This window comes from Lepidochelys olivacea, assembly GCF_965140295.1.
Source record: "Lepidochelys olivacea isolate rLepOli2 genome assembly, chromosome: 10".
Lineage (NCBI taxonomy): Eukaryota > Metazoa > Chordata > Testudines > Cheloniidae > Lepidochelys > Lepidochelys olivacea.
This window is the reverse complement of record NC_140420.1, coordinates 43,324,809-43,337,941: the sequence shown is the minus strand read 5'-3', so window position 1 is coordinate 43,337,941 and position 13,133 is coordinate 43,324,809. Positions and strand designations below refer to the sequence as shown.

The 13,133-nt window shown below is 52.3% G+C and overlaps 1 protein-coding gene across 2 annotated transcripts in view; it reads right to left on the bottom strand.

The window, feature by feature from the left end:
- Positions 1–13,133, bottom strand: part of HEXA (hexosaminidase subunit alpha) — a 29,430-nt gene that overhangs the window by 8,702 nt on the left and 7,595 nt on the right. For both annotated transcript variants that reach the window (XM_084642401.1, XM_084642402.1), the window contains exons 2-10: positions 9,285–9,383; positions 8,205–8,270; positions 7,962–8,008; positions 7,288–7,398; positions 4,474–4,575; positions 2,834–2,966; positions 1,442–1,622; positions 670–756; positions 140–212 (exon numbers count right to left, since the gene is read on the bottom strand). In XM_084642401.1, coding sequence (XP_084498527.1) covers positions 140–212; positions 670–756; positions 1,442–1,622; positions 2,834–2,966; positions 4,474–4,575; positions 7,288–7,398; positions 7,962–8,008; positions 8,205–8,270; positions 9,285–9,383 — 899 coding nt within the window. The remainder of the gene's footprint in view (positions 1–139; positions 213–669; positions 757–1,441; positions 1,623–2,833; positions 2,967–4,473; positions 4,576–7,287; positions 7,399–7,961; positions 8,009–8,204; positions 8,271–9,284; positions 9,384–13,133) is intronic.

Sequence of the window (13,133 nt, the reverse complement as noted above, 5' to 3'; positions counted from 1 at the left end):
AGGAGACCATGCAGTAAGCAGACATCCCTCCATCAACACACAGCCAGGCCCCTCCATTCCCAAGGCACACTGAGACACACTGCATCGGCTGTTGCTGAGAGCCAGGGGCCTGTAGCAAAGAAAACAGAGTGGCTCTCACCTTCACGCCATTATCAAACACCTCCTGCCACACTACATAGCCCTTGCCATAGGAAGAGATGATATCCAGCAGCCTGGAGCCAGGAGAGAAGCAGTACAGAATAAACAGGGACAGCTCCCCCATCACTGAGCTGCAGTGACCAAGGAGAGTCCAGCCAGAGCCTCCATCATTCAAGTCAGGGCCTGTGTCTAGACAGGAACATTACCTAGGCCAGGAGCTTACCTTGGTTCTCTCCCTTCCCCATCCCAAGGCAGGTCCTAACCAGGGCTCCCAGTCCATCACCCACCCACTATCGAGAGCCATCACCAACCCTGAACCCCTTTGGGGTAAACTCTCCACACAAGCCTGTGTGGGACAAGGTGTGCTGGGGCCATACCCAGGTACCAGCTTTGGAGTAGAGGTGGGTATTCTCAAGAGGGCCTGCTCCCCAGGAGGAAATACAGAGTGGTGGGGTGGATGTGTGAGCCACAGAAGGCACACTGGTTGTGCTGCAGCTGCTGCTCTCTGCAGGCCCCTGTCACAGCCCTCACCTCTGGATGTAGAAAGACTCCAGTTTGGCGTAGTCTTGGCCAAACCCCATCCTCTGCATGAAGGCCTGGATTTCCGGATTCGACCTCCTGTGCATCAAAGAGAGGAGCAGTATGAAAGCACAGGCCACACTGTGGAGCGTGCAGCACCCTGGAGACATGTGCCGAGAGCAACAGGAAGGAGAGCGAATCACGGGGCTGCTGTGCCTCAATGGCCATCTCTACAGGGTGGGAGGGATCGTCCCCAATGGCCTGAAGGATGCAGGCCAGAGAGCTGTCTCTGGATGGGCTGGTGGTGTCTGCTTCCCTCGGGCAGCCACTCAGCGCTAATGTCTCTTGCCTTGTGTAGTAGGACAAAGGCTGGGGGCTGATTTGTTTTATTAGGCCAAGAGTGACTGCTAGTGAGGAAGGATGGTCTGTGGCCAAGGCACAACTCGGAGGACTGGGTTGTGTTCCCAGCTCTGCCACAAACACAGTGTGACCTCATGCCTCTCTGTGCCTCAGTTCCCCCACTGATAATAGCACTGCCGTGCCTCCCTGTCTCTCTTTTCTATTTAGCCTGGAAGCTCCCTGTGGCAGGGACTGTCTCTCACTGTATTTACGTACAGTGCCTAGCACAGCAAGGTGTCAATCTCATTTGGGGCTTCTAAGCACTGCTATAATCCAGACCATTCCTAGCTAGTGATCAGAGTCGACAGTCCAAGGTCATTTATCCCATGGACTTGTCCCTGCTATCCCGGCCGCCGTCGAGCAGCTACAAAGAAGCGTAACCCACCAGCAGGTGAAGTCAACCTCGTCGCCACCAAGGTGGAGGTAGAAGTCTGGGAACACAGTGCTGATCTCCCTAAAGAGCTCTGTCATGAACTGGTAAGTGGTGTTGAGGATGGGGTTGACTGGCCCGTGGACCCCGGAGGGAATCGAGCCTGCATAGCAGGGCGTCAGCAAGCCCGGAGCACCTGGATCAATACCAAAAAATGCTGTAAGGAAGTTTACGTGCCACCAAGCTCTGGGTCACTGGCTGGCCAATGCCACCTGCTGCTCCCCACCACTGGAGGGGACAGCCAGGCAACTCCAGGCACAGCAAACAAGGGAGAGGAGAGAGCAAAGGCTCCACACAGGACAGGCAGCTGCTTGGTTGGAGCTGTCTTCTCCCATCTCATGCTTCAGTAACGCACATGCCAGTGCACAGCCCCCAACACCAAGCGAGCATATCCCAGCCACAGATCTCAACAATCAGCACACAAGTGGGGTATGTCCCATCACCCCACTGGACAGGGGCAGACTGCGGCACAGAGAGGGGAAGTGATGTACCCAAGGTCAGCCAGCAGGTCAGTGGCAGAACTGGGAATAGACCCAGACCTCTGGACTCCCAGTCCAGTGCTTTGTTTGGGTCAGGCAGCCTCAAGTATGCCAAGAAAGGCTGAGAACTCTGCGGCTGCGCTGGAGCAGGTAGCTGTGTGCAGGGAGTCATCTTTGCAGGATGGGAAGGGGCCAGAACCTGACCCCCTCCACACCAGGCTCTTAGCATACGTGAGGAGATGGACTGGGAAATGTAACAGTTACATGGCCTAAGGTCCCACAAGGGGGTGATGGCTCCAGACTATTGTGCTCCCGAAGGAAAGCACAATACTAACTGACTGGAAGGACGTGGACTAGCCAAGATCTGGAATTCTCCTCCCCTGGCCTAAATCTTGTGTTCATTAATGGGCCTAGACTGGATTATGGCCCCCGACCCCATCCCCTCCCTTACAAATTCAGTGCTTGTGAAGCAGATTAGCAAGCAATGTTCTGAGACAGGCGTGGAGCAGGTGTGTGCTGAGATGAGCTGAGGTGTATTGGCAGAGGCGTTGGGGGCCCAGGACTGGGATAGCAAGGATGCTGTAGGTCAGGAGTGAGGTACACAGTCGGGGGAGGACAGCACAAACAGCATCTCCCTGTACTATGCCTGGTTATATCCTCCCCTGAGTTCCTCAGACCCACCAGACAAGCGGACAGGATAGTTAAGAGCAAGTTACTGGCCAGGCCCAGGCTCTGACAAAGGGATGCACACACATCTAGCTGGATATCTGTGCTAAGACCTAGATCACTGAGACCCATCTTTGGGCACAACCCCAGAATCCCCAACCCACGCTTTGCTTTGGGGCCTAGGGCAGGCCCCGTTCCTTACCTGGGCCCCAAGAGTGGGTATGGCCAGGGGTGTCAAACTCCGAAATGACTCGGATCCCACGTAGCCTGGCGTACTCGATCACCAGCTTCACGTCATTCAGCGTGTACACGTGGGTGACAGGATTGTAAGCTCCCTGGGAGGGCACAGGAATCACAGGTCCCTACTGCTCCAGTGTGCGCCCATTCAGACCCACCCCACCTATCGTTAGCCATCGCCAATAGTCAGCTTCCCACTGCGCTGACAGGAAAGGCCCTGTGCCTGGCCCAAGCAACCTGTAATGATTAGAAAGCTTTGGTGCAGTGCACAGAGCTCTGCCTCCCTCCCACAACAGTACCAGCTGGGCAGTAGCCACTGCCAGCAAACACTGCCAAGTAACTGGCTACACTTTATGTGCTCCCCCAGCAGGCCAGCATGTGGTTGGGAATTCCTCCTGCCAGGCTGCAGCCCAGCCCGGGTTCCCAGGCTGACCAGCAAATTTCCAGGAACTGCATAAGTTCTTTCCTCACTTCTGTTCTGACTCAGTCACGTAAGAGCGAAGAAAGATGGGCAGCTGCCCCTGGGGGACCCAGATCTGTCCCCAGGGCTGCTAGCAAGGAAGCTCTTGCTCGTTACAGGTCACCAGCATTGCTCCTTACATTCTAGGGTGAAATTAGAGCAGGGGTTCTCAAACTTCATTGCACCGCGACCCCCTTCTGACAACAAAAATTACTACACGACGCCAGGAGGGGGACTGAAGCGTGAACCCACCCAAGCCCTAGCCCTGCCCCCCGGGTAGGGGGGAGGGCAAGCCAAACCCCAGGCCTTCAGTCCCAGGCAGGGGGCCTGTAATTTGAGCCCCGATGCCCAGGGCGGAAGCCATCGGGCTTCAGCTTCAGCCCTGGGCAATGGGTCTCAGGCTTCGGCCCCAGCAAGTCTAAGCCACCCCTGGTGACCCCATTAAAATGGGGTCGATACCCACTTTGGGGTCCCAACCCACAATTTGAGAACAGCTGAATTAGAGAATACGGCTCTTAAACTGAGACCAGTCATGCCAGCTAAAGTGCAGCACATGGCCAGGGTCTCTCCATTCGCAGCCCTGGACCTGTATTCCCTGCTATCCCAGCTCTGACCCCACACATATTGCCCGTGCACCTCAATCCTGCCCTAACCCGCCCCGCTATCCCAGCCCTGGATCCGTCAGACACCAACACTGCCAATTATGCTAAGTTATGCATGTTGCAATTCAGTGATGCAAATATTGTCCAAGGCCTGGACTGAGACCACTGGACTCATTTCATTTGTGATCCAGGCTTCTATTTCAAACCTGATCTTTCCTTGCAACACAAAGCCAAAGAATGCATGATGCTGCAGTTTCTAACAGAGGGGGTACTAATAGAATCAGGTGCTGAGGGGAGCACAGAGGTTTGGCCTGATGGCATATGGGCTGAGGACCCCCTTTTACACAGAGAGCACACGCACAGAGATATCCATCAGGAGAGGACAAAGAATATGGGGCCAACTTCTCCTTTGCAGGACACAGGGGACTCCCACTGGCTTTAATCGGGGCCCCAGACATTAGTGGTGGGAGAACAGGACCCCTGGTGCTTGCTCTGAGAGCATGTCAGAGTTTAGGGTGCCACACAGGAAATGGGATGCGCTACCTTTCGGCTGAGCTCCGGGAAAGCTGCGCTCTCATACGGGAAGGAGGGGTCATCCACGATGTGCCAGTGAAATACGTTGAACTTGTTATAAGCCATGACGTCCTGGGGAGCCATAAGAGAGCAACAGGATTCAGACAAACACACCCACGCCCTACTCTGGCAGCTCAGCCAGCCTGCTTTTGCACACCCTTCTATGCCAAAGTGGCCTCCCAATGGGGATCAGGATACCCAGGGCTATTCCCTCTCGACTTACATTTGGAACAAACTCCAATCACAAAGACAGGCTCATACACACACACAAGCCCTTCCGGCTCCCTCTGGGATCTGAGAGTCACGGGGGATATACCCATTGTCACTAGTAAGAGGTTCTGCAGGTCAAGGGCTGCCCTTGACACTTGTGAAACTGCCACAGGATCTGCACAGGAGGAACTGATGGAACAGAACTGTGTTGCCAATGTAAGGCAATCCTGCACTAGGCCGTTTACCTTGGCTTGGCAGGGCTACAAGCACAGTACAGCCTGGGTTTTGTCAGTAAGGTTGGCAACTAAGACTCCAAGCACAAAGGGGGCACACCAGTAAGGGCCATTTTTCAGAGCCAAACACCAATGTGAGGAGTGGCTGGAAATATTCTATTTCAGACTAATGCTCTGGGGTTCCTTGCTAAGGGACAGAGTTAAACAGACCTTCCCACGGCTCCTTACGTTTCTCCAAGCCCTAGATCACTCTCTCCTTCCCTGTCATTTTCAGAATCAAAGACTCAAAGGGCAGAAGGGACCATTATATCATCTGATCTGACCTCCTGAATAGCACAGGCCAGGAAATTTCACCCTGTTACTCCTGAAGCGAGCCCAACAAGTTTAATCCCTCTTCTCCTCCCTTTATTTCAGTTAAGTTGGGAATCATTTGAAGAGACACTAGTCCATCTCAAGACTGCCCCACACTTGTTCCTGAGTAACAGCCGTGTTAGTCTGTATTAGCAAAAAGAAAAGGAGTACTTGTGGCACCTTAGAGACTAACCAATTTATTTGAGCATAAGCTTTCGTGAGCTACAGCTCACTTCATCGGATGCACACTGTGGAAAGTGTAGAAGATCTTACACTTGTTCCTGTAAACCGAGCTTGTCCTGCTCTATGAACTGCTTTGCATTTGGTTCTATGAAAGGGACACCAGCATCACGAGAGGGGTGAGAGAGATTAGGCCCAAGGAGATGAACGAGTCTCTCATTTACAAAGATCCTGTAAACAAGGCCAAATAAAGAAATACCGTAGGCACTGCACAGACAGGCCCCAGGGGTACTCCCTTTGTACAGTAAGTCCTCACTTAAAGTCATCCCAGTTAACACTGTTTCGTTATTAGGTTGCTGATCTATTAGAGAACATATTTGTTTAAAGTCGCGCAACGTTCTGTTATAAGGTTGTTTGGCTCGCCTCACTCCACCCGCCCACCTGGTGCTCCTGCCGGGGAGCAGGGTCGGGGTACGGGGGCTTGCCCCATTCTGCCCGCCCGGTGCTCCTGCCAGGGAGAGGGGTCGGGGCATGGGGGCTTGCCCTGCTCTGCCCACCTAGCATTCCAACCAGGGAGCAGGGTTGGGGAGTGGGAGCTTACCCCGTTCTGCCCACCTGGCGTTCCAGCTGGGAAGCAGGGTCAGAGTGCAGGGACTTATCCCACTCTGCCTGCCCAGCATTCCAGCTGGGGAGTGGGCAAGCCCCCAACCCCTGGCAGGAGCGCCAGCCAGGCGGAGTGGGGCAAGCCCCGCGCCCCGACCCCACTATGCCCTGCCTCAACCAAGCTTCATAATCATCATTGGTGAATACAGTATTAAATAGTTTGAACTTATACTATATATGTATATAATGTCTTTTGTCTGGTGAAAAAAATTTCTCTGGAACCTAACCCCCTCCCCCTTTACATTAATTCTTGTGGGGAAACTGGATTCACTTAACATCATTTCACTTAAAGTAGCATTTTTCAGGAACATAACTACAACGTTAAGCGAGGAGTCATTGTACAGAAAAGGGAAACCATGGGGAGGCAGGGGAGGCCCCTTCATTAGACACACTGGTTTATAGTCCTTTACTCCCTGGGGCTGGCAGGAAATGCCAGTGCTCCCCAGCGGGGATGGGGGAGACTTGGGGAAAAGATACCAGATGCATAATTCCAAGGGACTATCTGCAAGGATTCCATCACCACCCTCTGGCCCTGTTCTTCCTGGAAAAGCCACTGTGGCTTGCTCCAAGTGCAGTGGGCTAGTGTTCCTACTGCCTAGAGAAAAGGCCAGCTTTGAGGGTAGTGGGAGGGTCTGTGGGGCTCTCTCTCTTTCTCCAGTTCATCTGCACAGAGAATGAAAACAGTCCAAATGAGTCAGCTGTGAGTTCCCCAGGGAGTGAACCCACAAGGGGAGCTAAGGAGAACAGCAAACTAGAAGGGGTGTGGGGCATTAGGAGCATTTGTCCTTGGTTTAGATCCGCCATCACCCAACCCCCTTCCGACAGCCCCTCTCTCCACTACAGCTGAAACCCATCAGACAGCTTCACTCTGTGAGCTCCTCTCCTCGCCCTTGAGCGTTGCCATGGTGCTTTACCTATTCCCAGCTGTAAGGGCTGGCCCTGGTTGGGAGGCACTATCTGACCCTGTAGCACCATCAAACATGTCTGCAGAGCCAATGCAGTGCCCAGGCCCAGAGGCCCTCAGGAAGCCCCCAGCTGACCTGCCGAAGGGAACAGCTAGCCAGACTGCTCTGCCTACAATGCCACATCAAAGGCTGGCAAGCCTGCCAGCAAGGCAGGACATGTGCTTGAGCACCCGGGCACACACCAGAGTCTCTAGGATGGCTCTCACAGGCAGGTAGTGGCGAGATGTGTCCAGCAGCAGGCCCCGGTGAGCAAAGCGGGGAAAGTCCACAATGTCCGTCTTGTTGAGGTAGAACTGCAAGAAAGGGCATGCAGTAGATGAACAGCCCCCTCAGGGAAGGCCCAGAGCAAATATACAGACACCATAACATCATCAGGAGAGTGCTTTTTACAGCAGGGTTAGCTGCCTCCCCAGGCAGAGATCTGCACCTCCCTGGGGCACAGGACAGCTGGGCAGGAGTGCCTTCATTAGCCTGCAGATGGCACTGTGCAGAAGCCAGCCAGAAGAATCAGTACAAAGTTCCAGGACATGGCTCCCTCCTGCCAGGGGCTGGGCACTATTCAGAGCCTTATATTGCCAAAGCATGAGGTCCCCAGCCCTACTTGCACTATCTCATTGGTGCCCCAGGAGTCCACTTGGGTCCCCGGTTTAAAAACTCCCCTCTGAAGCCCCAGTCTTTGAGGCGGAAGGCCCAAGAGAATTCTCTTTGCAGTCCAGCCACAGCGTGGCCACATTTAGCAGCTAAGCAATACTTCCCCCATGAGGCAGAGCAGGGCAGGGCTTCCCCACTAGAGTTTGCACCCATCACCCTGTACTGCATCAATGCCTCCCTCCAGCTCAGCAAGTGTCACACTCACCGTCCCGTCCTCATCTCTCCAGATGAGCTGGCTGAAGGTCTCCAGGCCTGTGGGAAGCAGACAGACAGAGCTAGGCTTTGGGCATGGATTCCTCCCAAAGAAGAGCCCAATTAACAAAGCAAGCTAGAACACACTGGAACAGGGAGATGCTCCATCCAATGGGCCTGGGAGTAGAGGCAGCAGCAAGGCTCAGCAGAAAGCACTAATGGGGACAGACACCCCAAATGGCAAATGCAGCCTCACCTCGGAGAGCTCCCCAGACACTCTCTGAAGACAGCAGCGAAAGGTCCTCTGAAGTAGACAGCTTGTCTGAAACACAGCATCATACAGGATGTTAGCACCTCTAGCACAGCCCTCCCCAGCTGGGTGAACCCCACTGCAAATTATTACAGCTCCAGCTCCAGGACCTGGATTGAGCCGGGCACTGCCAAGTTTTAGATAGTTTAAAGAGGAATATTTCACCAGGAACCCTTGCTCCCACCCAGGGTCCAATCCACACTGCTTGCCTAGCTTAATGCCTTTGGCACTCTTCGGTCACTTCAACAATAACTGGTGTACACCAACAGATGAGAGACTGAAAGGTGGACTTCTGAAATAATGGAAGATGTGTGGGAGCCAGATATAATCAACCCCTGCCTTAACCTTCCCATTTATACAATCTCTGGTGAAAATGTTTAAAGAAAGAACAGGGCAACAGTAAACTTGACGTTTGTATGGAAAGCAGCATAGCCTAGCAAATAAAGCACTAGAGAGGGGGTCAGGAGACCTGGGTTCTACTCCTGGTTCTGCACTGGCCTGCTGGGAGACCTTGGGCCAGTAGTCACGTCCCCACCTATGCCTCAGTTTCCCCAAATGTAAAATGGAAATCATGATACTGCCCTCCTTTGTAGAGGGCTTGGAGATCTAGGGATAGAGAGTACTATATATTCCTGACAATTGTAGGCCCAGAACCAGCCCCACACTCCCTCAGAGCCACTTGCTCGCCAGTGAGGCAGGACTCAAGATCCTAGGTATAACAGACAGAGCACTGAAGTTTTCCACAGCAGTGACTCAGTGGTGGGCCCAGCACTGTGGGTTCCAGGGAACAGGAGACTCCCTGGTTAAGTGTCTCATTGACAGCTGCCAGAAGTAATTACTCCCTAAAAGAGGGCACATTCTGTACAGCCAGGTACACCCTGCATTTGTTGCACTCCATCCAGGGCTTCCTGGCAGTGCTGTTTGGCTGCAGCATATCACCTCCTCATGTAAAGTGGGCCTAGATCTTTGGTCCTGATCATTGCTACCCAACCAGCAGTTCTTGCTTTGTGACGGACTGATGCTTACAGCTCTCCACAGAGTCCATGTCGGGAAAGCCATCACAATGCGGCGTGGCAACAGAGACCAGCAACTCAGCGCAAAGAGGCTCCCAGGGTCGCGTATCCTCTGCAACACACACAGAATATGGATTAACCAAACACCGACTCAGCACACTCTGCCTCCCAAGCCAAGCTTTGCAGGGTACCTGCTGTCCGTTAAGTGATGGAAGTGCTGACTGATCACTGCTCACATGTGTGGTAGGGGTGGCTTTTAACTACAGGCTGGGGCTAAGGAAGGTTGGAAGGGCTGTCAGGGCAGAGTGAACTAGGGTCTGGAAGAGAGGTCCTGTAGAGAAACTCTACGAACAGCCTAGTTAAAGCAACAAACTTAGACTGAGCTGAATGTCATGTTACTGTTGCTTCAATTGCCAATAAAAGAACTGCCCCAGCAAGTGGGACAAATGCAGGTATTAATCCAGAGAGGCAAGGACTCTGCCTGTTCATAGAGCCATAAAGGTCAAGAGACAGGGGCTTCGTCAGACCACAGGGGACAGTGAGTTCCAAAGTCAAAGGCCTGTCCTGGAAGACAAAGACAAATCAAACAACCCAGCCAACCCTTTGCTAGGCTGCTGCCTAATTCTCTCATTCCAGGACAACAGTAACATGAGTAATGTGTGTTGCCTCTCGAACCCTAACCCAGACACCTGGAAGAACAGCCTGATGTAGCAGAATCTGATAAGCACTGTCTTGGACATGATGGGAGAATCAGCAACGGGACCAATAACTAACAAACCACCTGAGCAGAAAGTGCCACTCTCACCAGTGCCGTCTGCCCCCAGCGCTAGAGAGGCCAAAGGACAGGCTGGTTAGACTGATTAGTGGCAGCTAAGGGAGATCAGAGTCCACATTATCACCAACTCACACGGAACTTTAGATAGCAGAACCCTGTTTGGAAAGCGAAGAGGTGAGGTCATGTTTTATTAGACAGTCTCAGGGGCTGCAGGGCTTCAGGGTACTTGGATGGAGACAGAGGCCCCAAGGCATTCCTCCCCATTTCCAAACACTGTGGGGGAAGACGATGATGCATCTCAGAGTGCATCAAGAGGCTTATGTAATGTAATCTTATCACCAGGCCCCAATCCAATTAAATTAGCAGAGAGAGTCCCCACTGATCAGGCCCCCTCGTGCGGCCAAGGCAGCAACAGGTTCAGAGGAGAATAAACCAAGCCAAGTTAAAGAGTGGAAAGGATACAGTGGCACTTGGTGGCTCACCAGGTGAAAGCCCTAGTCACTCCTTCCTGCAAACCAGAGCCCAGTTTTGATTTGGGGTAGGATTTTCCAAAGTACCCATTATCAGCCTAACTCTGCTCCACCTTGGAGTCCCTCGGCAAAAACACTCACTGACTCCAATGGGAGCAGCTAGGCCAAGGAGGGCGAGGGGTGGGACTGTCCAAAGCAATTTCAAGGATGATTAATTGAGGGGCAGTAATGTAAAGCCACCACTGGGAACCATGGTCAGCTATGTCCAGTCTCAGCTCAGAAAGAGCTCAGATCTAAAGTAGCAAGAGGTGTTGCCTACCAGGCCCAATGGCACCTGCTCATACTTTGTCCACTTTAACCAGCACCATTAGCTACTCCCCTCCCTGAGGATTAATACTCAAGGGGGGAACCAGTGCCAACACACTTTGGCTGAAGATGAAGGGCCCAACATGCTAAAGGATCCAAATGAGAGTGCACACAGTTACAGAGACTAAGACTTCCCAAGGGCTCTGGCCCACCAAGTATTCAGATGGCATGAGGGACCATGTGCTGTGAGCTAAAGTTTGCAGAGTGGTTCTAAGGAACCACAAAAAATATTTCCATGACAGATTGTAGGATATGGGGAAGGAGGAAGGGATGGGTAGCAAGCCTTTTAATTTAACTCCCAAATACAGAGAGGTCAGTAACAAAGGCTGCCACATTGCCCATGCTCGGCAAAGCAGAAAACCCAGATCCCATAGTGTATCAGGGATAGAAATGTCCCTTTCTCACAACCCCACTACTGGAGGGAGTGACACAGCAACAGCCACCACTAAATTGAAGAGGTAGGGCCTTGACTCACCCCAGGACTCTTCCCAAGACCAAGAGAAACAAGGGACAGCATTTCCCAGCTTGGTCAAGTGGAGACTCGAGTCAGGAGAATAAGGGATTTTTTTAGATGACTTCTTTATGAGTAGGCAGAGGAAGGCCAATAGTGCAGGATATAAACAGCTCTCTCCAAGTGCAGAACAATAGCTGTGGTTCTTCTCTTGCAAGGCTGATCCAATAAGGGCAGGACTGTTTCTAATGCAAAGGCCTTTCAGAATTTTCCATCAGGCACCAGCTGTTCTTTAAGCAGCATCGCCAGGAAGCAATGGAGTTGTCTGCTCAATGATGAACTGAGAGCTGGCAAAGCACCCACTAGCCAAATAGCCCATACGATTTTAACCTGTCCCGGAGAGAAAGAGAAGAACACTGCCCCAGCTCTCCAAGGAGCATGCGAAGGGAATGCTACATGCAACAGAAGTGGGTTTTGTAAGGAAAGCACTGAGCCTTGATAGAATCTCCCCCGACAATCTTGCCCCATGCTAACCGGCCCAGTGAGATCTAGCAACCAACCCCAATGAACGCAGATAATCCTCTAATACAAAGAGTGCAGTGAGCACCAGCAGAGCAAAGTGCACCCATATGCCTTTGATGGAGGGCCATCCCCAGGATGGGACGAGATCCACAGCCAGCAAGGAATTTAATGGGGCAACAATAACCAAGCAGGGCCCGCAACTAAGTCCCACCCAGCCAGCCCTATGGATCTTAGCTAGAAAGAGTATGTTTGACTATCAGAGAGCAAGCAAATAGCAGAGCAGCCACACCCCTTGGAAAAACATAGATAAAGCAGGCATCCAGAGGGAAGGAGACATGCTCGCCATTTGAGCTGAGACATAGAGACGATCACATAATAACCCTGTTGGCCAAGGATCCAGGCTAACAGCAGTGCCAGGAAGTTGTTATATGAGCCAGCTATTGTCTGGGATTGGAACACAAGCAAGAGTCTTAAAAATAACCCCACAATCACAGCAAATTAGGGTCAGTGAAGCATCAAGGGTGATTGGAGCTGGGAGCGCAGACTTGAGTTCCCAACAGGGTCCTGACACCTGCACTGGCCACACCTGATTTCCAGGAGTTTAAGATGTTGGGGTTCTGACTAACTAGACAACTGCCTAGGGGAGGCAACCTAGGGACAGAGGATGTGGAAAAAGCTAATGTACTCAATGCTTTTTTTGACAATGTCTTCACGAACAAGGTCAGCTCCCAGACTATTGCACTGGGCAGCACAGCATGGGGAGGAGGTGACCAGCCCTCTGTGGAGAAAGAAGTGGTTCAGGACTATTTAGAAAAGCTGGACGTGCACAAGTCCATGGGGCCGGATGCACTGCATCCAGAGTGCTAAAGGAGTTGGTGGATGTGATTGCAGAGCCATTGGCCATTATCTCTTTGAAAACTCATGGCGATCGGAGGTGGTCCTGGATGACCTGAAAAAGGCTAATGTAGTGCCCATCTTTAAAAAAGGGAAGAAGAAGGATTCAGGGAACTACTGGCCAGTCAGCCTCACCTCAGTCCCTGGAAAAATCATGGAGCAGGTCCTCAAGGAATCAATTCTGAAGCACTTAGAGGATAGGAAAGTGATCAGGAGCAGTCAGCATAGATTCACCAAGGGCAAGTCATGCCTGACTAATTGCCTTCTATGATGAGATAACTGGCTCTGTGGATGAGGGGAAAGCAGTGGACGTGTTATTCCTTGACTTTAGCAAAGCTTTTGACACGGTCTCCCACAGTATTCTTGCCAGCAAGTTAAAGAAGT